Genomic DNA, 25,912 nt, shown 5'->3' with positions numbered 1-25,912 from the left:
CTTCGCACCTATCTTCACATCCTTACTAAGGCACTTTTGCGGTCACATTCGTTGCAGACTTGGAGTGTCCTCTTCCTCCAGCCACCGCCTGTCTGATGTGTGGCTGCATGCTCAGTGCATGAAATACTTGGTTGGGAGGCACCTTTCTCCATGTGCCATGGTGTAGCCAAGGTGCAATGTGGGAGTGTTCATCATGCACATGGCACGTGTACAACCGGCGGCAAAATAAGTTGGGGCATAGGGGGTAGGGGTCGCTTTCTTTATTCACAGCGTGAGGTAGTGAATAAAGAAAGCAACCCCTACCGCGAAACGCTGCATGCAATCAGCTAGTCCACTGCAGGCGAGAAAAAAGATACTGCTGCGAGCATGAAAGGACGCGCACTGCGATGTCTCGACCCCAGAAGTGCAACATCAGAGTAAGACTGCGGCGATGCAGTTTTATCTGATTCTGGCCGCCTGTCGCGTGCCCTGAGTTATTTTGCTGCCGTTGTACATGTTCACACACAAATAGTGATGCAATAAACAACACAGAAGGCTGCAGGGGCCTCAAGTGCATACTACAGCTTATCTAATACATTCGAAAATGGGGGCAATATGTTTTATGATTCATAGCGCAGCAACAAAACAGGGGACAAACACAAGCGCTTGTGTTTGTCCCCCGCTGTGTTGCTGCGCTATAGATCATAACGCATACCCACTATCCCGAACCATCACCTTGTTAAGGGGGCAATATGTTTGTGCAGTGGCGGACACAAAACAGTAACAACAGTAGCAGCGTAGATTGTTGTGATGTGTGGGATGTGAACCTCTCTAGAAAGTGTGTCATTTATGCATGCAAATATTTCAAAAACAGGCTCAGAACTTGGTTTAGTGCAATGAAAATGTTTAATGTTGTTGCTGGAGGTCAAGTTTCAAAATTGTTGGAAATCATTCACTATTATAGTCGGCTACAACTCAAGAACGAAGCGGCGAATGTCCCTCAAAGGAGCCCCTCCAGCCAATGGAGTTGATAGATTCTCCCTCTTGTCTGATTATCCCCCTCTCCCCCTTGACTGATCCCTTTTGGCCTGCTAGTGTGAAATCGCGGGGGTGGCAGATGAATGAGGAATAACCATGGATTAACCGTTGTGTCATGAAAATCGGTCATTGTCATCGGCTGAAGGGCCTCCTTTGAGGGGCATCGGCTGCTTCGTTCTTGAGGTGTATCCGACTATAATGCATTCTTATTGTGTGCGGAAGTACCCCCTTTAGCCTTCAAGGGAGGTCGATAAACTCCCTTTGCTACAAACTCTTTAAACTCCTTTACTTCAAGGACTATTGCGTGATGTCATGCGCATCTTCCTCAGGGTAAGGACCCCCTCAAGCGAGTTTGACGTAGTCGTGTATAGGACAAGGCTGCAAGCTCTTATATGTCTGATCGTTCTGAATATGTAAAGCACCTGAATAAGTCTTCACTTGTTAGAGTAGTACTGTTGAACCTGTCCCATGCCAAAATTTGTTAATCCTGTTCCAGTGTCCACATGTTATGTGGGTAGCCAAATTTTTCTTGTAGAGTAAAGTGGCAGAGTCAATTAGAATACCTGCATCAGAACTGCAGCATGGTGACAACAGTCTAGGGAAGAGGAGGAAGAACTGTAAACTGTCATTGGAGCACCTTTCGCTCCAGTTGCATGTCATGATTATAACCACTGTTTGCTAAATAGGGCTCCGCCTGATCTGATATGCATGTGTATTGGCGTGTATACATATTGAAGAATGCAGACGAGGCACCGACAAAGGACACAATAGTACATCCATTCTACTCGCACCTGAATGCTTATTGGAAAGTTTGACGGAGGTGAAACGCAAAAGTGCCAGTGTGCTGTGCGATGTCAGTGCACATTAAAGATCCCCGCGTGGTCGAAATTATTCCAGAGCCCTCCACTACGGCACCTCTTTCTCTTTTTCTTCTTTCACTCCCATCTTCCTCCCTTTCTTTATAGAACACAGAGATGTAAGACAATTACTATGCCATTTCCTTTTCTCAGCAACTAATTTTAAAGCCAGTCAATATAGGAAGAGGAAGTAAAAAAAAAAAAATCAGTGCAGCCACATGAAAGGTCCCCACATCAGAAAGTAGAAGAAAAGCCAATAAAAATGTCACAAATGAAAATGAAGGTGGGCAGCACTTTCGCCCACCTTCTTAGGGGCAGCGAAGACATTGGTCAGCCAGGTGAGCATTCTGGTTATTATTCAAAGTGTTATCACGCTTTCTGAGCCCCGTGTTAAAAGGCAGCTCTAAAGGTTTTTTTTTTAACATTTTGAGTTGATTGTCATATGAATTCCCCTCTCTCCAGCACCAAAAAATTTTTTTCTATGTACCGAATAGAAGTACTTCGAAACAGCAAAAACCAAGAAACCAAAACCAGATAGCAGAGCAATCAATGGCAACACAGATACTGTCTCAAAACCTATTGTGTGCATGTTGATTGGCTAAACAGGAGACTGTAAGCAACAACTTGGATCATTTATTGTCTGAAATGGCCAAAAACAAGCTGGAAATTTTGCCCTTCTAAAAACACTGAGCAAATAACGACGAGTATGCAAACTCTTTGATGTCACACACGCAAGGTTGTCCACAGAAATCGCACTGATTGAGGCCACGAAGTGGGAAATTTTAAGATTAATTTGCGCTACAACTAAACGCTGTACAGCTGCGAAATTAGGCACAAAAGATTACAAAACTATGAAGAATGTACCTTAAAAGTTTCAGTATACCACAGTTGCCTTCTAAGACAGCGACCGGTTTGTCCGATGTACACTTGGCCACAAGCCATCGGAATTTTATATACTGTGTTTATGCTGCACTCATTGTATTTGGTTGAGGGCTTAACACTACACACCTTACTTTCATTGCCATAAATTTCAGTGTCTACTTATTTCTGGATAGTCAGACGCACCCGGGAAAACTTGGATCAGGCAGAGAACAAGATGTCAACATCGTAGCTTCTTCCAATCTTTTTTGATCGATGTAAAGTGCTTTGGACGTAACGAATTACGCCAATTTGCCTTCTGGTGTGTGGGAAAGAGGCGGAATTATCTTAATTCCTTATGGCCGTAGCACTTCACATTGAATTAAAAAGATAGTACATTACGATGATGTTTTGTTTGCCACCTCGGCCAAGTTTTCCCCAGAGGTACCTGGCCATCCAGAAACGAGCGGGTGCAGAAGCCTGTATTAGTGAGGTGAGTGGTTTTAGGCACTGAACCAAGTATGTTAAGTGCAGCACGAACACAATCTGTGCCCCTTTTTTTTGTTTTAATGATCCACTTGTGACCATGTTGTTCTTCCTCTGAAGCAAGGAGCTGGGCAATGGGAGCATATTCAAAACTCCTTTTATTGCTACATTAACAAGGCTGTGCAAAATGTAGCGATGTTCCGAATTCTGTTTTCCTTTCTTTGTGCCTGAATACTGGTGGCAGCTGTAGATGTAACCAGCATGGCACATTTCAGTTGGAAAAGTGAATGTGAAATTTTTATCTTAGCGCCAGGCTGTAATGCATTTTTTTTTATATATAATAAAAGACACACTCTAGGACTTAACGCTATGCTTTTTTTTGTACCTTAGTCAATATTTATGCTTGAGCATGTAACTATAGCTACAATTTATTGACAGTCAATTTTAAAGAAGGCTGGCAGTGTGCATTTCTTTTAGCTTTTATTAGACGATGCCCTAGAGGAAAGCTCTAATAGACCGTGAGCATGTAATTACAGCTACAATTTATTGACATTGAATTTCAAAGAAGTCTAGAGCGTTGTCTCAGGCAGGCAGTGTGCATTTCTTCCAGCTTTTATCAGAAGGTACCCTAAAAGAAAGACCAAATGGACCATTGTTCACTATTGCTAGACTATTGTTTGAGCATTGTAATCAAGAGGTATAAAGCTCATTGAATGACTTCTTGGCAGTGCAGAATATTAGCACCAAGTTATTTGCACTTGTTGTTTTGCTTGAGAACTGTATAAAGTCAAGTACAAATGTTGCTGGTGGCTGATTGTTTGCTGGGGTAGTTGCCTTGTTCCCAGTTTATATACTTATTTTGTGTTCCGGAAAATGGGGATATGCCACATGAAACATTTTTATGACATCTCTGTAACCTGAATTACAAATTTTTTTTGCAGCATTGAAGCGAATCGGGCGCGGCTGTTCAGCAGTGCCCTGGAGGTGTTTTATCAAGACGATTCGGATGATGAACTGCAGCTGAACGGACTGTGTAGGCATTACTTTCTTCGCCTTACTTCTTTCATTTAGTTGTTATATTTGGGTGGAGGGCAAAGGAATGCATGTCATGACATTGTTCAGTTTTCCTCGTATTCATTGTAAGAATTAAAAGGCAGCCCTAGTATTCTTGTTTCACTAGGAAAATTCATTTGTTTGTTTCTTTTGGGAAGTACTATGCAATTGTGTATCGTGAGGGTGACCTTTGAACTAAAAGCTTTTTGTGATGTTGCTCAGTTATGTTTACAGTTTTTATTTATTGATTTGTTTTAGCATTTTTAATGAGCAAGATGCTTCGTTATCATATTTCTAATATTTTGCGTTTACAGCCGACGACCAAAAATTCAGACGCATGACTTTTCAGACCTGTTTGATTATTCTGACTTTTTCATGGTGCCGCAATACATAGTTTTTTACTATTGCCTAGAGGGAAAGCCGGTACCCCGTCTATGGGAGTTTGCATGGAGCTTCCGCAAGACCACCTCAGCCACCATGGGTGCTCTAAGCATCATGGGATGGAGAGCTACTGACTGCAGAACCACAACTTTTGGCCAAAAAAAAAAATTGCTTGTGGTTTAGCTCTGGTTAACCTTGGTCGAAAGGGAAAAGACGTCTCACAATCGGTTTCAACTGAAAGCTGGCTCACCAGTTGACGCTGCTTTCAGTCGGAGTCATTCTTCCGTCGCTTATGCAATCTCACTGCACGCTCCTCTTCTTGGCCTCATTACGCTGTTTCATCCTGGCTTCTTGGCGCGCGGCTACGGCAGGATGTTCATCTTCCTCCTTCACCCCAGGTGTCTGGCAGTGAGCGCGCACACACACTTATATACCCCTCGACTTCTTGCTCCTCCTCTTTTATATGACGTCAGCTACAGCAGCGACAGCAGCGGCTATTACATCAACTATCTTGACTTTGACCTTATAGACCACCTTGGTGTCGAACCTGATTACCACCAGTTATGCTCATGGTTTGGCCTCTAGCTGCATTAAAGGTCAAACTTGCGGCCCCGCTGATTGCTCAAAAGGCTGGTGCAGTGTAGCTTTTCGCTTCAAAAACACAAAAATAAACGTTGTTCGATAATCAAGAATGCCCTAACATTAATATCTTGTCTATAAATCGCAACCAACGAGCAGAAAAGCATGTGACTGCAAAATTTGGCCAAAATAAGAGATGGCTTGCACTCCTATCGGACAAGTATTGCTCACCGCAAAAACTAATATTTCGTGCTTAACAGGTGCACTTTTAAAAATAAATATGTTTTAAAAAAAATGTTGCTTAAACACTTTAAGAGGTTTTTTAAGGGTATTTCGGAAAACAAAAACCTTTTATTGGCGTCACGTACTGTTGCGTTTTCGGTACCGTGGCTTTTGCGTACTACTTTCATGCCAAAGTCGTGCGTGCACGGGGCACGCCATGGACGGAATGGGATATCTCAGTAACACCACTCTGTGTTCCCGAAAAAATCCGACTGTCCCGCAGCAAGTAGCTCACTGGCCCATAATGCTTTGAGTGTCTATGGTGGCTGAGGTGCAGCGCCGCCAGCTTTTCCTCTAGCCATGGACGAAGGAAAATTTAGAGGAGAGGCCATCACATGACATTTTTTGAAGCCGGAAATGAGCTCAACGCCATGTTGTCTGGGCGCGCTCTTGTTTACTTTTCTCCGTGTGCGTTTCAAATCCAGCGAAGGAGCTGGCCTAAAGAGACTCCAGTGCGAGTGGTTCTTGGTTTCTGGCCGTTGTTCATGTACGGGAGACCTCTAAAATGTTGTGCGTGGCGTTCGGCTGCTTCCAGCTATTGCCCTGGGCCGCGTCGTCTCCGTGTCATGGATCCCCGCTTTTTTATTTGAACGAAACGGTCCGGCCTTGGGTCATAATCAAGTAGCATTCGGCGAAGGCGCTTATTGCATCTGCGGTAAGCGCGGGAAGGAACTTTTGCTTTCACTTATTACTGTGGCCCACCATGGTACGCAGTGTCTTTTTCCGCTTTTGCCTGCGTCGTTTTGCAACGACAGAAGTATGCAACGACAGAGGTAGCCTTGCAGGCTGCACTTGGCGAAATATACTGGTATATACTTACATCCAGTCCATCGTAGTCTCGGGTTAATTGCAGGGCTAGAAGGTTAATTTCACCAGATGAGTTGAAGGGCGAAAAATTTTAGTTCAGTGAAATTGTGTACAAATACACACCTGCTGCCAAAATATAGCGGAAGAAAACCAAACCTAGCATGCATGCACTTTGAAGAGCATGCTTGTTTGTGTTCTCTTTTTTTTTCTGATATAAACTCTTACACATGGTGCTACTGAAATAGAACTTGTTACTTTGTGCCATTTATCAACTTTCTTTTTTTTAAACTGTGTGCCTTGGATTGCGCTGTGTATTTCATGATTCTTTTTAACCAACTATCATACCTTAATGCAGTGCAAAGTACTGCCTTTAAACTTAAGCTTCCTACAAAGTTATAGTACTATCGCGCTCAGTGAGCTACACCGCGCGAGCGTGTGGCTGGGCGCTCGGCACGGTTGTACAGTGGCACCGATCGGGCCGTGTTTTCTAACTATCTGGAGAGGGTGTAGCTGTTCTAGCAAGCGCGCTGTAACCCCTTGGCCCTGTTTATCTGAAGGGCACACCATTTTTTTCTTGTTCACTTTGTTATTACTGGGGAAGAAACTGCAAGATTATGCAGCGCCTTTTCCACCGACAAGGCACTGCGTGCGAAAGTTGGTTATCACAGACTGAGTGCTTCCATCATCCACAAATGTCTGTGCGTTTAGACATGATATCAGGACTGACAGAGCACGTTAGCGTCCAGCGTAAAGGCAGAAGCAGCCGCGACGTGGGCAACGCAGTGTTTTCAACAGAGCGTTTGCATGGTCCGGGTACTAATGCAACAAAGCGTTGCCATTGCTACCAACGCCGTTCTCCGTTGTTGCAACATTTCGCATTTGGCCATAGCAGCCTACTTTGTTCACTTGCGGCAGCTACTGGGACCACGCGTCGGGTTGCCTTCACAAACCTCTCTCGTGTAATTTCTCCCGAACACACCGCGCCTTCTTAAGGTGTGTTAAATGGTATCGAAATTTTATAGTGCTCTATAACTAAGGCCCCAAACCCCGATTTTGCCGATCATTACAGGCATTATGAGAATACAGTAGTCCCCAGTCAGGTCATGCAAAGTAGCACCAGAAAAGACGTTTCCAAGATACGTGATCGCAAGGTCTTGTGCATGGTATCTTTTACTATGGTACTTATACCCCTGTCACACGGGACTTCTTCACGGCCTTTGTTGTAAAGTTGTCTTGTTGCACTAAAGGGGGAATACCGAAAAGGAGCAGCGGCGCTGCTACACGGCAAATCCAAAGGAGCTAGAACGCGGTCTCCGTGAATGCCAAAAGTCACCGCTGTGTGTGAAGCGGCGCTAGTAACATTATGAAATTAAAGCAGACGGTAGCTAAGAGGATAAGACTAGTGCTTTCGTTTATGTTGGAAAAAGTAGCTATCACGATAATAAACAAGCGTTTTGAAGGTGAGAAACAAATATTTTGAAACAAGTTTTTTTTTTTTTTCATCGTTCCCGGTCCGACCACGGTAGGCGCACTTTTCCGTTCGGCTCCTCGTTCTGTGTGAGAAGCTTGCTTTGTTGCTTATGTCCTTGTGCGTATTTCAAAGAAATAAGGTTGTGCCTGGTTAGCGTGCTGCTGTAATCATGAACGACGAACCGCAAGACGTTAGAACGAAGTGTGTAATTGCCATGAAGAGCAAGCGAAGAAAAAACAGCGAAGCGAGAAGTGCAAGCACGTTTGTGTCGATGCGGCTGCTGAAAAGTGTTCAAGTCCTTTCTTAGCAGTGTAGATGTCTTAAGTCGTAGCCTCCTCTACGGCTAAGTGCACTGTAACGCAAAATTAACCATTAAATAAGATAAATTAGATGTTTTTTTACATTTAAAAAAATAAAAATTGCTTCAATTTTTTTATTCTTTGAGCTCGCTAGCTGGTGCTGCCGCCTGGGTTGCTCCTTTAAGCAACTTTAAGGCCGCTGACGGTCGCCTTTGCGGCTACGGACCTTTATCGCAAAGGTCTCAACGCTTTGCCGTCTAGATGCGCGTCATGCGCCTTTGGGGCAAACAACCTTAATTTCTAAGGCCTTACAAGTGCCCGTGTGACAGGGGTATTAATTGGCGTTCCGAAGGGTCGTGTGCTCACTGAGAGATATATTCAGTCTGAATGAAAAAGTTTTGGATGGCACTAGGACAGCTTGCTTGCCGTGAATGCGAAAGCCTGAGATGAATTAAGAAGTCGATTATTGTGGAATAGGAGGTGTATCAGGAGGTTAAATTGGATCAGTAGTAATCACGTGTATATACTGCCTTGTACCTTATGACCAATAACCCTTGACATCACGGCAATTTTCGGGGAGCAGTTTTCCTGGACAACCCCGCCGATGCTGACAGCTTCGGTTGACAATTAGGGAAATAAGGCTTTCTCATTAAAATAGATTTTTGGTATTTGAGTGAACTCCGAAGCTGTGTCACTTTTTGTTTCTTTTATTTTTGTGTGAGAATTTAAGCTACAGTCAGAGATGGCGGAGTTAAAGAAGTTATTAAAGATATAACATTGACAACTGTAATATTTCTTCATTGAAATAGAAAGCAAACTACCATAAAGTAAAAATTCTGTCTAAAGTAAATATATTATACAATACGAATACTGCATACCATTCCTTTAATATCACAATAGAATTGGGTAGAAACACACAAGTTGTACACCAAAATAAAAGCTAACAAATTGTAAAGAAATATTTGATTCAATGCAAGTACCGTAAAAACCGGACTATAGGTCGGACCGGAATATAGGTCGACCCCCTAACTAACCAATTCTAAAAATGAAAAAGATCTTTTTCAATGGGAAAAGTACCGAAAGACATCCTTACTTTGAAACAAATGCGACTCGAGAGGTTGCACAATGGTGACAGTATTTAATTTCATTTAAATGCTGCTTGTATGTACACCCGGCAAATTTTTTAACAATATCGCGCACCAATCGGCCCTCGTGTTTGTTTCTGGCACAGGCAAGTACGGCGCCGTAGAGCAAAGCCCTCCTCTTCATGAATCGCCGCAACCAGGATGGCGAGCCTTTGAATTGCGCCCTCGTGAGTCTAGAGGCACGCGCGATCTCTGCCGCTTTCACGCGGATGCATTCGGCAGTCACAGGCAGCGATCTTGCTCGCAGCGCAACGTTTCCTTCCTATTCTCGACACACTACGGTCTGCCCACGAAATGATGTTTTCTTCTGGTTGCTGCAAGTTGTAATACGCAGCTTCTGCCTCCGCCAGTACTGAATGCACTTTTCGGATACTCCAAATTCGCGCTGTGCCGCCAGGTTCCCGTGAGCTTCCTCGTACTCAATCGTGTTTTTCTTGAAGGCAACGGTAAATTGCCGTTAGCTTCCGCTTTGCATCTACTGAAACGCAAAATGGCGGCACTGCTGCTGATGGCGATGGTGATGGAGGCTGCTGACTTCATCCACCCATTGTTACAAGACTTCCGTATTTTTTTCCGCCAATGACCGGTATATAAGACGGGGGTCGACTTTTCACCATGGTTTTTTGAAAAAAAGTTCGACCTATATTCCGGTTTTTACGGTAGATGAGAACTGCAACGCACACGTAAAGCGATGTAGCAAATTCAATACAGCGAGCTATTGGCGCCAAGAACTGCATTTTGAAAAGGAAATCAGAAACTACGTAACCACGAACACCCAGAAAGGAAAAAAAAAACGGTTGCCACTATTTAGTATCAAGTCATCGCCCCTTGAACGGTGACCACTTCCTGCATCCTCGACGGAAGCGACGCGTCCAGATTCTCCATAAAATCTGCTTCATTATGGATGCGCATCCATTCCTCTTCTACCGCGTTTCATAGCTCATCAGCGGATGATCGGTGCAGTCCTCTTTTGCAGAGCCCGACTTTCATCCTTCCCCATACATTTTCAGTGATGTTGAGGTCGGCTCCTTTAGGCACCCACTGTAGATATTGCACTCCTCGCTTGTTAAGGATTTCCTCAACAATTTTTGCAGTGTGCACAGGTGATAGATCATGCTGGAAGAGGAAATCTCCTACAGGAAAAGGGCCATCCAACGCGTAGGGAATTATGACATAATCAAGTAGGTCACAATAGCTTGCCGATGTCAGGTGTCCGTCAAAGCGATAGAGGACACCAAGTCCATCTCGGGACACAGCTCCCCACACATTGACCGTAGTGCGGCCACTTGATGCCACTTCCTGGACGTAACTGGGTTCGTGGCGGGTATGGACAGAGCGCCAAACTCTTTGATTTTGGTCCCAGCATGTTGTGAACGTTGACTTGTCGGAAAATATTACCGTTTTCTAGTTGTCGGCGGTCCAGTCGACGTGTTCACTTGCGAATTTAAGCCTTGTTCGTGTCTGTCAGGAGCGGCTTCTGAGCCGCCACGTGGCTCTCAGACCTCCTTCCGCCAGCCTGCGTTTGACTGTAGACACGCTCGCCGACACACCAGCAGCAGCACCTATCTCTTTGGCGGTGCTGAAGGGGTTTGCCCGCGCGGCCTCGAGAATGCCCTTGTCCTGAGCTGCAGGCGTTGCTCGAGGGTGCCATTTATGTAAAGCGTCGCCGATGCAGCCTTCATCCCTATAATCCTGGATGATGCGGTTCACAGTTTTATTTGACCTTCCAGTAATATCCGCTATTCGACGTTGGGTATACTGCTTTAAGGAGAGTTCAACTATCCGCAGTCGCTCACTGTTGGGCACCAGGGACATCTTGCGAGCTGACAAACGTATTGCTGATTGTTCTCGGCTCTACAAACAGCCATTTTCCAGCATATTAGTCTGCAGCGCTTCCGTCAACATTTCCCTGTTCAGTAAAATGATGAAACGAAAAGCGGCATACCAGATAAGAGCAATTGGGCGGACCAAGACGGCCCCGATCACGAAGTTTGAGCGTCGAAGGATGGCTACAGTTATCATTTTCGAAACTGATGTCAAAACAGGAATAAACAAGGGTGAAGGGGAAGTGAGCAAGTGGAGGTGACGCGAGATGGCTGGAACAGCTACACCCTCTCCAGATAGTTCGAAAAAACGGCGCGATCGGCGCCCTTGTACAACCGTGCCGAGCGCTTGGCCATGCGCTTGTGCGGTGTAGCTCATACTGAGTGCAATAGTACATGGCAACCCTGGAAGCTTTCAGTGTCCAGCTTGCTCGTATGAGGCTTATACAGTCAAACCCACTTATAACAATACTGCTTTTAACAATATATCGGATATAGCAATGGACAGCCGTGGCACCGTCACCTTTGCAATGTGTTCTGTGGTAATATAAACCGCTTATCATACTAGATTGTCGGTTATAACAATTAAATGTAATTTGGAGCCAACCCTCAAAGAAAAAAAACTCTCAAACGCAGCTACCACGCCAGCCAAACTACGCTTATGGCGCAAAAAACGCACGCGCGTATGCGGAGCCGCCCACACAGCGGCCACAGCGGCTGCGAAAAGATCATGTGACGACGCATGTGAGGCGAGGCGCATGGGGTGAGCCGGAGAAGCTTGTATGACTCGGAGGAGGAGAAAAGACGGGCACTTTCCTCTGGGCAGAGGTGGAGAGGGTAGGGAGGCGCTTCCTTTTGTTGCTTTTGTATCCGCGCGGGGAGCAGTCCATTCTGAGGGTGCGCCGCCCATTGAAAACGTGTCACGGCATTTCAGCATGGGCTGCCCCATCTTTCCCACTTTTTTTGGCTCCTGCTTCACGAGCTGCACATGAATTGCTTCCGAAAAGCGGGCTTCGCCAGGAATATCAGTGACACGGAGTGTCGCGAAGCTCCTGCCGATGGAGCGATTACAGAACTTTGGTCTACGGTGCGCGGTGATGATGGCGACGCGGACGGGCTTGAAGAATTCTTGCACGCCGACGATGCAGTCACCACAAATGAAGAATTGACTGACGAGGCAATCATTGCAGCAGTCACCGGCGCGGAAGACGATGACAGCAGCGATGACGAAGATGAACCGGAGCCTGTACAAGTTGTCTCTCATCAGGAGGCCTCAAGAATGATCAAGTCCCTGCGGGACTTCATTTTTGCAAAAAACCTTTCACTCGGACATGTCCAACATTTGGATGCCCTCCAGAACGATGTCAGCAAGATTGCCGCGAAGCAGTCAAAACTCACCGATTACGGGTTTGTTTCAGCAACGAAGTGAGAAGTGCAAGCTATTTTGCCCTATTTAAATGCTTTCAAGTTTTCATGTTTTCTTTGTTTTTTTTTCGGGCACTAAGGGATTTTTCAAGCTGAGAGGCAGCCGCATCAACCTTCTCGTATTTTTTACGATGCCCCTTTCGGTGCCACCAAAACGATGCCTCGGCGGAGCTCGCATGTCATTTGCCGTCCGTGACCCCTCTTTGCAGTTGTTATGCTTTTTTTCGTGCAACCCGTTTATAACATTTATCGGTTATAACAATGGAATTTTCGTGGCTCTTGAACATTGTTATAAGTGGACTCGACTGTATTTAGATGGCTTTCTGCAACACTTTGTATTTGAGAGCATAATGAGTTTTGAGTGGAGAGCTGTCAAATGTGCTGTGAAGTAGTCAAAAAAATTTCTTTTCTAGAATAAATTTAGAGCTTCATGCATGAGCTCTCTGAACAAGGTTTTCGATGTCGTGTAGTTTGCATGCTATGCTTGCATAAAAGTGGCCCACATACTGGCCACACTTCAATGGCCTCTCTGGTTGATAGCACAACCTCCTCAGTTTTATGGTGAATGAGTGTGCAGGTGCCTGCTTTTGGCTGAGTTGTGAACAATGCTGCCTTGCATGGTCACACTCCAGCTTGGTGTTCAACCTGCCTTTTAATGCTGCTCTTGTTGTTGAATATTGTAATATCAATATTGCATTGCATATGTTTGGACAGCTGGCTGTGTCAACAATGTGTTCTGCTGCAGCAGTGAGGACAAGAAAAATCCTGCAGTATTTCGTTTTTGGTCTTTAATACTGTATTTATTTTCACAAGTTTTCATGTGGCTGGCCATGCCAACAGTGCTTTCTCATACAGCAGTGGGGATGGGCAAATATACTGTTAGAGATGAGGGGTCCTTGAGTGAGCTGACTCTTTCAGCGTCGCGGGTCCCTTCTACGAGTGACGTTGTCGGACTTGGTTATGAAGGAAACTGTACAGGGGGTTTATTTTACAATATTTACAAGATTTAGGAGCCCATTGGAGGGTGATGGGGGTAGGTCGGAGGATCTGAGAAGATCTGAGGATGATCGAGGATTCCTTTCCATGGCACTCGTCGTCCGGTTTTAAAAGGGTCCGGTCCCTGGGATTCCCCAGGTTCAAAAAGGTCTTCGCCAGGTTGGGCGTGGCCTAACTTGCGCTGTCATACACACACACACACACACACACACACACACACACACACACACACACACACACACACACACACACACACACACACACACACACACACACACACACCACTTCACATAGGGACACGCCCCCGTCACGTATCGCCGGAGAGAGAGGGTGCCGCTGGACCATCTCCCCCACCAGAGAGAGCGTTGTCTTCGCGTCCAAACGACAGTTCTCACGCTGTCAAGCCGGACACGCCTTCCGGGAAGTCCGAAGGGGCGAGGCGCCGGCGAGACGGCACAGTAGAATGCGTGAGCTACCCCTGCTCGGGTCGGCGGTCACTAACTGCTTGCGTAGCGCACGGCCGATCTTCCGGGAACAATGTTGTTTACAAACAGCAGCAGAGTCCTCCGTCTCGAATTTAATAACCCAAGCGGTGACAGGCCGTGGGAACGAAGATGCCTATCGCCGTGCAGAGACACCGGCTGCAGGCGTCCCGGGCCGACTACGCAGCTGAACCAGACGGGCTGTCGCCAGAAATCTTACAGCTCCTCCGCGGCCCGAAAAATCTCGAATGTCCAGCGTTGATGGCCGCTGGGCAGAAAGAGATGAGATGGCGTCCGTGTTGGTCCCCTGGATTGCAATATCAGTGCCCCCAAGGCAGTACCCAAAGCACCACCAACAAAGGAAAGCGCAGGTGGGACGTTCCAAACAGCAAAGCACTGCCCCACCCGCAAGCGCTCGGAATTCACCAAAGAATCACCAGGCTTCTTCCATTGACAACAATACACTTTTAAAAAATTGTGTTTAAATTTGGGTTAATTTTGTGCCGACTGAGCGCGAAGCATCCCCTTTTGAAACTGCCACAGCCGGATTACTCGGAACAAAGTAAAAAGAAAACACACACAGGAGTAGATTCCTCTAAGTTCTCCAACTTACATCAGTCTGCTCAAGCCATCAGCATTTTCGTGCAGTTTCCCCTTCTTATAACACACCGAGAAATTGTACTGTTGGAGAGCCAGACTCCATCTGAGCAAGCGACCATTTTTGGGGGACATCTGTCGCAGCCACGTTAAAGGACAATGGTCAGTCTCAAATACAAACTTTGCTCCGTACAGGTAACACGACAACTTCTGCACTGCCCAAACTAAACACGCGCACTCTTTTTCGGAAGCGCTGTACGCTTTCTCTCTACTGGTCAGTTTGTGGCTGATGTACAGAACTGGGTGTTCTTCATGGTCGTAGCCAACGTGGCTTAAGACAGCACCCAGCCCTCTATCGCTGGCATCACACTGGACTATAAACTCTTTCCCATAGTCAGGGGTCCTGAGCAAGGGTCGGGACACGAGTGCTTCCTTCAGGCTTTTGAAGGCGTTTTCTTTTTGGTTATCCCAACTTACGTTAGTAGGTGCTCCCTTTCGCAAGGCGTCAGTTAAGGGACTAGCTCGCTGTGAGTAGCTAGGAATATATCGCTGGTAGTACCCAACTAATCCCAAAAAGGAGTGAATGTCCGTTTTTGTCCGTGGTTGCGGAAATGCTGCGATCGGGGCAATCTTTAACTCGGATGGGCTCCTAGTTCCCTGGCCTACAACGTGGCCCAAGTAAGTCACCTGAGCGCAACCAGATCTACACTTTTCTGCCTTCAGTATCAGTCCAGCCTGTCGTAAACTGGAAAACACGGTCTTTAGGTGTTCTAGATGCTCTTGCCAGGTTTCCGAAAAAATAGCTACATCGTCTAAATAAGGGAGTGCAAAGCACTCACTGCATGTCCTTCAGTACGATGTCCATGAGTTTCGAGAAGCTGTAGAGGGCATTCTTCAACCCAAAACTAAGCATTAAGGGTCAAAAGGTGCCCGCTGGGGAGATGAAAGCGGCATACCTGCTCGCGCTTTCTGAGAGGGGAACTTGCCAATATCCCCATACGAGATCGAGGGTGGAAATGAATTTCGCGCCGCTCACCCTTTCTATCCTTTCCTCTATGTTGGGAATCGGGTATAGCTGATCCCTGGTAATTGCATTCAGCTTTCTATAATCCACGCAGGGACGAGGATCTTTCCCTGGGGCCTCAACAAGAATTAGCGGTGCACAACCCCTAACTCCAACATGCGCTGAATTTCCGTGTCCCTTTTTTCTTTTTGCCGCGGTGATACCCTGTAGGGTTTCGACCGTACTGGCTCATCAGAGGTGAGCTTGATTTCGTGTGTCAGGAGGTGTGTCCTTCCCGGGCGACTGCTAAATAGGTCAGCGAATTCGCTCAACAACTGCTTTAGCGTGTCGACCTTGGTCCCGCTTAGAAAATCTGCATTCACGGAGAGAGCCAGAATGTTCTCCACATTGTCACTAGTGTCCGCACCTCCCTTCCAACCCTGACTCTCGCTGTCCAGCTCTTCTGGTTCATTTAGAGTCAGATTGACGATCCCGCTGCGTTCCACGAAGGGCTTCATCAGATTGCAGTGATATATTCTCACCTGCTTTTTCCTGCCTGGAACCCTTAGCGCGTAATTCGTCTCCGAAAGTTTTTGCAACACTTCCACTGGACCATCCCAGTGAACTTCCAGCTTGTGTTCTTGATGGCCAGAGGATCATCACGCGATCGCCCGCGGTGAAACCTCAAAGGCGCGCGTTTTTGTCATAATAGACCTTGGCGGCCTCCTGGGCAGCTTTCATATTTCGGTTTACTAATTCCCTCGTGTTGTTAAGGCGGTCCAGTAGCTTAAGCACGTACTCAACCACTTCCTGGTTCTCTCCTGTCCCTTCCCACATTTCTCTCAGCATTCGGAGGGGAGAGCGGAGGGCTCTTCCGTACACGAGTTCTGCTGGCGTAAACCCCGTAGCTTCGGGGGGGGACTGTTCGTAAAGCGAAAAGTGTGGCCGGCAGACAATCCTCCCAGTCTGCTTTATGCTCATAACAGAGCGTGTAGCACCCGCTTCAGCACCGAATGCCATTTCTCTGCACTGTTGGACTGCGGATGATACACCGAGCTGTGTAACAGTTTTATTCCGCATCTTTCTAGGGATGTGGTCGTCAAGGCGCTTGTAAAGACCGTCACCTGATCGGCTTGGATTTCAGCTGGAAATCCTATTCTCGCGAACAGTGACAAAAGGGCGTCAACTATTTCTGTGGAGCTCAAGTCCTTCAACGGAATTGCTTCGGGAAATTTTGTGGCGGGACATAGCATAGTAAGCAAGTATTTGTAGCCTGATTTTGTTTTAGGCAAAGGGCCTACTGTGTCTATTACAAGCCGGCGGAAGGGTTCCGAGATCAATGGAACAATTTTCAGTGTCTTCCATGTCTCTCCCGGCTTGCCCACGCGCTGGCATGCATTGCATTGTTTTTACGTAGCGTTCTGCATCTTTGAAACAACTCGGCCAATAATATTCCATTAATAGCCGCTCCTTTGTTTTATTGATTCCCAGATGTCCTGCCCAGCCATTTCCGTGGTAGAGACTCAGAATGTCCGCTCTGTATTTTTCGGGCACGACCAGCTGATCGAATGTTTTGCCTTTTCTGTCCTATTAGTGTCGGTATAGTAAGCCTCCCTTCTCATGCATCATTATGTTGCGTCTCGCGATGCCCTCTTTAGCTGTAAGGTGCAGTCTTTCCAAAGTGGCATCCTGCTTCTGTTCTTTTATTAGGGACTCCCTGTTCACCTGCAGAAGGCGATCAAAACTACACGATGTTGAAGATAAAACGGATCCTTCAGCAATTTCTGCCTCCTCTACCGACTTAGTGGTTGAAGTCCCTGGTCGCTCATCTGCTCGGTCAGCTGTCTGGCTTTCATTCCTCGTTGGTTCCCTTCCCTCCTCATTTGTTTGCAACGATATGCTGGCTGGTGCGTCTCTGGCTACCTGAGGTTCGGGAATCTGACTTAGTTGAGATGCGAGCTGACGAGTTTTCGACCTTTTCAAAGCTTGTATCACCCCGCTTCCGAGCTTCTGGCCTCTAGCGTAGCAATTGGTCTGATCGATTCGAGAAGAGGTAAGGATATTGAAGTGACACTGCCTTCGAAACTGCGGCCTCAGTGATTAGCTCTCCAAACGGTCCACAAATTTTCACTCTAGCTATGGGAAGGCATACACTGTGTTCTTCTAATGCCTGTTTTATCCACGAGACTTCTCCTGTAAAATCGTCCGCGGAAACGTAAGACGGATGGACAACGTCCATCGTCGCGGCGCTATCACGAAGCACCCTGCACGGTTTCCCGTTAACGTGCAGCTCGTGCAGGTATGGCTTAAGGAGCTCTAGATTCTCGGCTTTATCCTCGACGCACGAAAACACCAAACGTTGCTTTGTACACTTGGCTGCAAAGTGCCCGACACCATTGCAGTTGTAACAACGAAATGGCCTACTAGCCTCAAACTCTTTTTTCGCGGCTTTGCCTGCTCCCTCTCTCTTTGTCTGTTCTTCACGGTTTTCTGGCGCTACCTTCGTTGCCTCAGATTGTTCCGAACTTCTAGCACTTCGCGTCTTTCTGCTAGGCCCTCTATCTCGCATCGCATTTCGAGCGTGTGACGCACCCTCTTCAGCGCTCAACCTTCTGCGCGAAACGTACTCCTCTGCTAGCTCAGCGGCCCTTTTAACTGTGTTGACTTTTTCCCTGTCTTAAACCCACAGTTTCACCACTTGGGGAATGCTTCGGTAAAATTGCTCAAGGCAAAAACACTCGATGATTTTGTCTCGGCTTTCATAAACCTCGGCTCCTTTTAGCCACTCTAGCAGATTCGTCTTTAGGCCATACGCGAAATCCGGATAGCCCTCGCTATCGTTTTTCATTGTGTTCCTGAAGCGCTGTCAAAAAGCTTCGGCTGACAGCCGGTACCTTTTTAGCAGGCTGGCTTTGACTTTTTCGAAGTCAGCTGCGTCTTGTGGGCTTAGTCTCGCTATGACTTCAGCTACTTCACATGGCAAGAGTGTCAGAAGCCGTTGCGGCCATGTACTGCGAGCAAAGTTCTCCCTTTCGCAAGTTCTCTCAAAGTTTCCCAGGTACAATCTTATGTCCCTTCCACTTTCATAGGGCTGCATGAATCTTTTCATTCTATATGATTGTACATTGCTTGCTCTTTCAGGAGACCCGGCTCTCGTACTGTCGCCTTTTTTTCGATTTTCGCTTTCAAGCTGCAGTCGCTTTAGATTTCTTTCTTCTTTTTCAGCTTCCCACTTTTGCCGTTCTTTCCCTTTTTCCCATTCCGCTTCCCTTTTTCTTTTTTCCTCCTGTACCAAATTCCACGTATCTACTAGCTGATCGTCCTCTACGTGTTTTTGAATTGTCTTGCATATTTCAGGTTTTGTAATTTTTCCCTGTACTTCTATTGACAGTTCCTCACATAACAAGAGCAAGTCCGACTTTGACAATTTCATAAGGTCCATAACAACGCTTTCTCCGCTTTGGCAATACTATCTGCAAAATGTCGTGAGATTACTCTTTCTCATTTGACATACACTTCCCAGTGATTCTAGATTATTCTCTCAAAATCTGAAGCCTGGCGAATCCTATAGCAAAATGCTGAAACGCTTACCGGTTGAGAAAGCACAATGTTGCACGGTCCATCCCAGCTGCTGCCAACCAGTTGTTAGAGATGAGGGGTCCTTGAGTGAGCTGACTCTTTCAGCGCCGCAGGTCCCTTCTACGAATGACTTTGTCGGACTTGGTTATGAAGGAAACTGTACAGGCAGGGGGTTTATTTTACATTATTTACAAGATTTAGGAACCCATTGGAGGGTGATGGGGGAAGGTCGGAGGATCTGAGAAGATCTGAGGATGATCGAGGATTCCTTCCCATGGCACTCGTCGTCCGGTTTTAAAAGGGTCCGGTCCCTAGGATTCCCCAGGTTCGAGAAGGTCTTCGCCAGGTTGGGCGTGGCCTAACTTGCGCTGTCGTACACACACACACCACTTCACATAGGGACACGCCCCTGTCACATGCCTCACCGGAGAGAGAGGGTGCCGCTGGACCATCTCCCCCACCAGAGAGAGCGTTGTCTTCGCGTCCGAACGACAGTTCTCACGCTGTCAAGCCGGACACGTCTTCCGGGAAGTCCGAAGGGGCGAGGCGCCGGCGAGACGGCACAGTAGAATGCGTGAGGTACCCCTGCTCGGGTCGGCGGTCACTAACTGCTTCCATAGCGCACGGTGGATCTTCCGGGAACAATGTTGTTTACAAACAGCAGCAGAGTCCTCCGTCTCTAATCCAATAACCCAAGCGGTGACAGGCCGTGGGAACGAAGATGCCTATCGCCGTGCAGAGACAACGGCTGCAGGTGTCCCGGGCCGACTACGCAGCTGAACCAGACGGGCTGTCGCCAGAAACCTTACAATACTAAGAAGTCCAATTCTTGATAATGAATGCACAATTTAGTATCGTAACGTGTTCATAATGATGGCCGTGCCAACACTGACTTTTGATTCACAACTTCAAGACCCCTCACTGAGGCGACAGAAACGGAGAGGGCTGACAGTACCTGTAGTAGCACGGCAAGGGAGGATTTATAGGAGGGGTGTCACCCCCTCCCACAGCCTGAAATTTTACATAAGAAAACAATGCCGAACCCTCTTTTCTCTATGAAAAAAGTCCAAGAGATACGTTTCAAATGGGACCCCCTCCTTTAAGAAGGATCCATAAATCCATCCTTGTAGCACTGCATCATAGCATGATCTATATCCACAGATCTAGTTTAGTGCATAATTAATATACATGACCACAGCTTTTCAGACTGCTTATAAAAGTTTAGGAGTACCCAGTGGCTGCAGTATAGGTTTTACAGTGTGTTTGCATTATTTCAATGCCGTGCTTCATGTTTAACATGCAGAGCTACATCTTTACGCACCTATTTCCCCACTTGGTGAAATACTAGCTTGTAATGTCACTGCATAGTAGCACACTTTACTTGTGATCCACAATATAGACAATGAAAATCAATGTAATGAATGCATCAAATTATTTTTCTTTAACATAGGCATCATTGAAATTGAATGCATATATGCATTCTCATTTCACCGAGTACTTTACAAATGACACTATCACAGGAGATGGGCGCAATAAACACATGTGAGAAAAGGCCCCCAAATTCAGTTAGAGCTTCATTACACTGTGAAAGCTCGGAGCAATAACCTTCACACAATGCATGCAGGGTGGCAAACGAAATCCAGAAACAATATGGACAGTTGAAACATTTTCGCTGTCATAAAGTGCGAAAATACTTCGCCTTTTTCGCACTTCTTGACCATGACCTCAGCCAGAAAAGCAATTGCACAACCTGCTATAGAAAACGGATCTAAAGAGAGCGCTCGACCAAAAATAGACTTGATCTCGATATGAACGAATACACATGAGCCCGGCACATACCAAAGGCTCGCTAGATGCTTCAAACTGGCATGCAACAAAGTTTCTATATACTAAGAACAAAACAAGTGGAACTGCTGCCTTCACACTATCGCTCTCTGCCCATGTCATGACCCGCACCGCTCATACAAGCGCAATCGCCGAAAAACAAAAATGAGAGTTATATTGAATAATCCACACCAGTTGCAGTCGCTGGAGCATTGCAAGAACACACATAAGTAGCAACGAGGTTTCATTGCCAATGGAAATGGGAGCGCGAATGGCACACGCACACTGCACGCACAAGGCACGAAACGTTTGCACAGTACGCTGATGAACGCGCAGTAGCGCATGCCGTATGGAACCAGTGGTGAATGAACAGGGCGAATCTTCCTCAGTGAACAGCGGCAGTCTCCCGACGGCTCCAAGCAGTGTCGCAGTAGACGAAATGCCCGTGCTATCGTTGTCGCCGAGCGCGTTCGAATCCGGGCTCGCAGCAAAAATTTCGTGGGCTATTGTGGGTTCAGGGCAGTGCGCGTACCCGTGAGCGAACCTTGGTGAGCCTCTGTGCATTCCTCGAACAGACTGACTTGACGTCCCGTCTGTTCTCCACCAGGTAGTTACGCGCAGTGACCGAACGCTCCGCGAGTGCTACCTCGGGCGAGATTAACAACTGGACGCCCCACTCCAGTTTTAGTCAACATAGTGCTGTGCGTGTCTGATTTCATTGTTTCATTATGAACTAATCACACACGCAACCTGTACACATTTCTTATTGTGTATTACCTCTCCCCCTATCCTCTCTTCCGGTCCCCTCACATTTTTCATTTAATTTCTCCATTCTGCCTGCTGTCCTTTATTTCCGCTGCCCCAGCTCAACTGCTTCGCTAGGGCTATTTTTTTAACTTACACTGAGCTACACTTTGTGTCAGATAGAGTTTCTTACTATTAACTAGAGGGAAAGCTGGCGGCGCTGTACCTGAACCTCCATGGGCGCGCAAAGCATCATGGGGCGATGAGCTATTCGGTGTGGTACAGTAGGTTTTTTTCAGGAACACTGAGTGGTGTCACTGATGTCCATTTCGTATCCATGGCACACGCGCAGACGACTTTCCACGTAGTGTGCAAAAACCATAGTAACGAAAACGCAACAGCACACGACGCCAATAAAAGGTTTTTGTTTTCCAAAATGCTGTAGAAAAGCCTTTTAAAATGTTGAAGCGACATTTTTTTCAAAAACTTTTCTTTTTAAAAGTGCACCTATTAAGTACGAAATATTGGGTTTTGTGGTCTGCAATACTTGGCCAATAGGAGAGCAAGCCATTGCTTATTTTGAGCAAAATTTGCATTTACATGCTTTTCTGCTCGTTTGTTACGATTTGTAGACAGGATATTGAATGATAGGACATTCTTAATTATCGAACAATGTTTGTTTTTTCATTAATTTTTTTAGCCAAAAGTTGTAGTTCTGCAGTCGGCAGCTCTCCGCCCCGTGATGCTTAGAGTGCCCATGGTGGTACAGGTGGTCTCGAGGGAGCTCCATGCAAACTCCCATAGGTGGGTCGCCAGCTTTCCCTCTAGTTAATAGTAAGAAACTCTATGCTTCGTGTAGGCGAGTGGAGGGCAGGGCTAAAGCTATGACATGAGGCGCTGCACTCGTATGCACGAGCGTCAGCCAATAGCATGCTACGGAGCGCCGTCGTCCTTGACAGCAGACAACCACCTCTGAATTTTTTAGTCGTCGTAATTTATTATAAGATAAAATGAAATATATACTGCAAAACGTTTTTGCATGGCGTTTATTACGGCAGAGAAATGCAAAGGACTTTTGTTTCCCCTCAGATGGAGCGCAACACACAAACTTGTATCGTCTGCTCTGCAGATGCATGGAGCACGCAGCTGTCGCTAAATTTTTTGCACAGTAATACCCCTGCCACACGGCAGATTTAATGTCATTCCCATCGAATGACATTAGCACGGAATGCTATTAATCGGTTGCTACACGGGAACATTTAAGGTCATTAGGTTGGAATGACATTCGCCTTTGAATGAGTTTGGGGAACTCATTCGCATTCGACCTCGAACCGAATGTGTACTCTGGACACCAGATACGCAGCAGAAACAAGCGATGCAAAAATATAGCATGCGCACTGCCAAAGTTAAAAATTAGATTTATTTAGTTCTGCTAAAGAAATATTAATTTTGATGCGAACCTCTTGACACTAGAAGTTGTCGTGGATAGCTGTTACTCTCGGTCCCAGCAGCAGCCAATGGCAGCGGCCGACCGTGAAGCAGGGCCTTTTCCGCGAATGTCGATCATTTTGGGTTGCGTGTTTTTGCTGGTTGGCTCTCCATGTTCGTTTAGCTGGCAAGTACTTAAACAGGTAACTATAGTGAACTAGGATACTGGTTTAGTGGCGCGAACGGAGGCGAACGGCAGCGGCTTGGCTGAAGCAAAACGCCTCTCCTTGCAGCAGGGGGTGCTGCCGAGCCTTTTAATAGCACCGTGCCCATGCCGCCGTGCTGGCTAGGCAGTAGGAAAGGCTCTCTAATTGTTGAGCCCATACGTTTTCGCGCCTCACTGCTGGGGTTCTAGGTCCAAGTTCTGCATCTGCTGACACGCTTTATTTATTTCTGTCGCACCTGAGTGCGTGGGAAAAGCAGACAAATGGAATGAAAGGCTTTTAGAAGCAAATCGACAGCTACAGGACTGCGTGTGACATTGTCTAGCAAGTTGTCACTGTTGAAGTACCTGATAGAACATGCAGGTTTCAGTTACCTGATGACAAGTGGAGTGAGCCAGGATCCAGCCGGGCATCTTATCAGAATTGTGCACCAGTCTTCGTTCTGGCTGCAATACCCATATCCAGCGGCTGAGCAGACGTTCGTAGTTATACTGGAATCTGCCTTGCATTTGACAATCGTTCGCACTCAGTTTCTACGGGAACCTCGCGCTTGCCATCCTCATTGCCATCCAGTGGCACGCAGGAGCTTGATAAAATTCTAGATGCAGGCAACACGCAGAAGAGACAGTGCTTAATTCTGAAAATACAGCCATACCTTTCCACTTGCACTGTAGCATCAAGTGACAGGTGGCTAATATTCTAATATAGAAGCTTGGGCGTGCTGGTGGTGGATTATTCTCAAAACAGCGCAAACAATTTGAGGCGCAGAGACAATACGCACTCACGAGCGCTCGTGTGTACGTCTCATCTATGCGCCCTCGTATTGTTAGCGCTATTTCGTATTGTTAGCTGCACGGCTATGTAGCAAAAAAAAATGGCATCTTGAAGACAGGCTGTGAGAGCTGCCTGAATTTGCTTCCAATGACCAAAGAAGCGACAGGGAACTCAAGCCAGCCGAGTGCACTCACATGAATGACAAGGGTGGTGTGCTGTATCCCTCAGGGCCTCCTCTACAAATTGTAACTTACCTGGAAAATATACTTACACAACATGCTTTAACCTCCTATACAGCTACATGCAGACAGTATCCTTGATATTGTACAGGTGGTTAAGGCAAAAGCAGAGCTTAGATCTGGCTGTCCTGGCTACTGTGAAAATGTGGCAGCCGAGCTCGCTGCTGTAGTGCCTCTCAGATATTTTTACATAACAAAACGGCCTTCCATTTTCAAACAGCCGGAAGGGAAAAGATTGTGAGTACCAGAAAATTGGTGCGCTTAGACCTGCAAAGCAACTGTTTGGGATTAATTCCATTTAGCATAATTTCGTTTACTCGAAGAATGCATGTGCCTGCCAGGAAGCCAAGATTTGCTATAATTTTTCTTTTGCACTTGCGCTGCAAGCCTTGCCTAAAATTGGGGTGAAAATATATTTGATCGTGGGTAAAATTCTGTGAATAAAATGAATTTCTGAGGCCGCTTAACCGCTTCAGGAAAAGTGGAAAAGTTATTTCCGTTCAAGCAGATCATACAGTGCCCTCAGAGATGAAATATGGGGTTTTAAAAAATCAGCTCAGTAAGAGATGCATCTAAACAAATTACATCCACCAGCAAAACTATCAGCATTTCGCATTGCCATTTGTCGATAGCAGACGACGTAGAAAGACGTGATTTTTCATCATCCCCAAAATGTGCGAAGGAACTCTGTGGGGAAAGTTAGTTGAAGCCAGTGGCATGCAGGTTTGAAGCCAGTGGCATGCAGGTTTCTTAAGTAGGCGCGTATTATGCACCGGTACGACTATGCGGAGAAACATGCACAAACTCCTGAAGCACCAGTGACGGTGCCGCTAGATAAAGTTGCAGTGGCACCATCTGGTGGCTTCTACGCCAAAAGGCATGCCCGCGCCAAGGGCGTGACATACCCGTAGAGCCAATGGGGACGATTTTTGAATGCAACAGTGGCGGTGCCTGGGAGCGGCGGTAAATGCATGGATTGCTCAAAACTCCCTGAGACAAGCTCAGCCAAGCCAATTCAAAAAATCCAATATGGCGGCGCGCGTTTAGGCGGCTGGTCGCAGCCGGTTGCTCGCGCGTTCGTGGTGCTGGCGGTCGCTAGCTGGATTCAAGCTTCGTAAATACTGGCCACTAACTGCTCCCGCGCTGCTTTCTTGCATGATTTCCTACGTACTTACGGTATGTGCAACGTGTATTTCGAAGTGTCTGTTGGGGTGGCATGGTTCATGGTGGCGAGCGGCGCGACTGCATAGCAGCTGCTTAGGGTGCTTGCTCGAGAAGCAAAGGCGTAAACAATTCAGTGCAAACGACAGTTTATTAAAGAATACATAAGTATTCACAATGGATGTACAAAAGTGGTGATTCTAGGCATCATTGGCATGACAATATCAGTGACAGCTTCTCCAAAGAATTAGATTCGGAAAATGCAGTATGCTGCAAAAAGGTACGGTATTATCAAAAAAAGTATGGTATACATAACCAAATGCTACATCAATCAGTATATGTGCATACTCAATAACTTTGTACAAATTCAGGTAAATG

General features: G+C 46.5%; 1 protein-coding gene across 8 annotated transcripts in view; it reads left to right on the top strand.

The window, feature by feature from the left end:
- Positions 1 to 25,912, top strand: part of LOC144113463 (DDB1- and CUL4-associated factor 11) — a 100,125-nt gene that overhangs the window by 4,121 nt on the left and 70,092 nt on the right. For 4 of the 8 annotated variants that reach the window (XM_077646548.1, XM_077646546.1, XM_077646549.1 and 1 more), the window contains exon 2: positions 4,160 to 4,251. The exons of 2 other annotated variants lie outside the window; for them this stretch is intronic. In XM_077646548.1, the coding sequence (XP_077502674.1) occupies positions 4,160 to 4,251 (92 nt within the window). Of the gene's footprint in view, positions 1 to 3,164; positions 3,226 to 4,159; positions 4,252 to 25,912 lie in introns of all 8 variants that reach the window. 2 more of the 8 variants (XM_077646552.1, XM_077646550.1) reach the window with 1 other exon arrangement.

This window comes from Amblyomma americanum, chromosome 1 (assembly GCF_052857255.1).
Source record: "Amblyomma americanum isolate KBUSLIRL-KWMA chromosome 1, ASM5285725v1, whole genome shotgun sequence".
NCBI lineage: Eukaryota > Metazoa > Arthropoda > Arachnida > Ixodida > Ixodidae > Amblyomma > Amblyomma americanum.
Note: the sequence above shows the minus strand (reverse complement) of the source record. Positions and strands in the feature narration are given on the sequence as shown.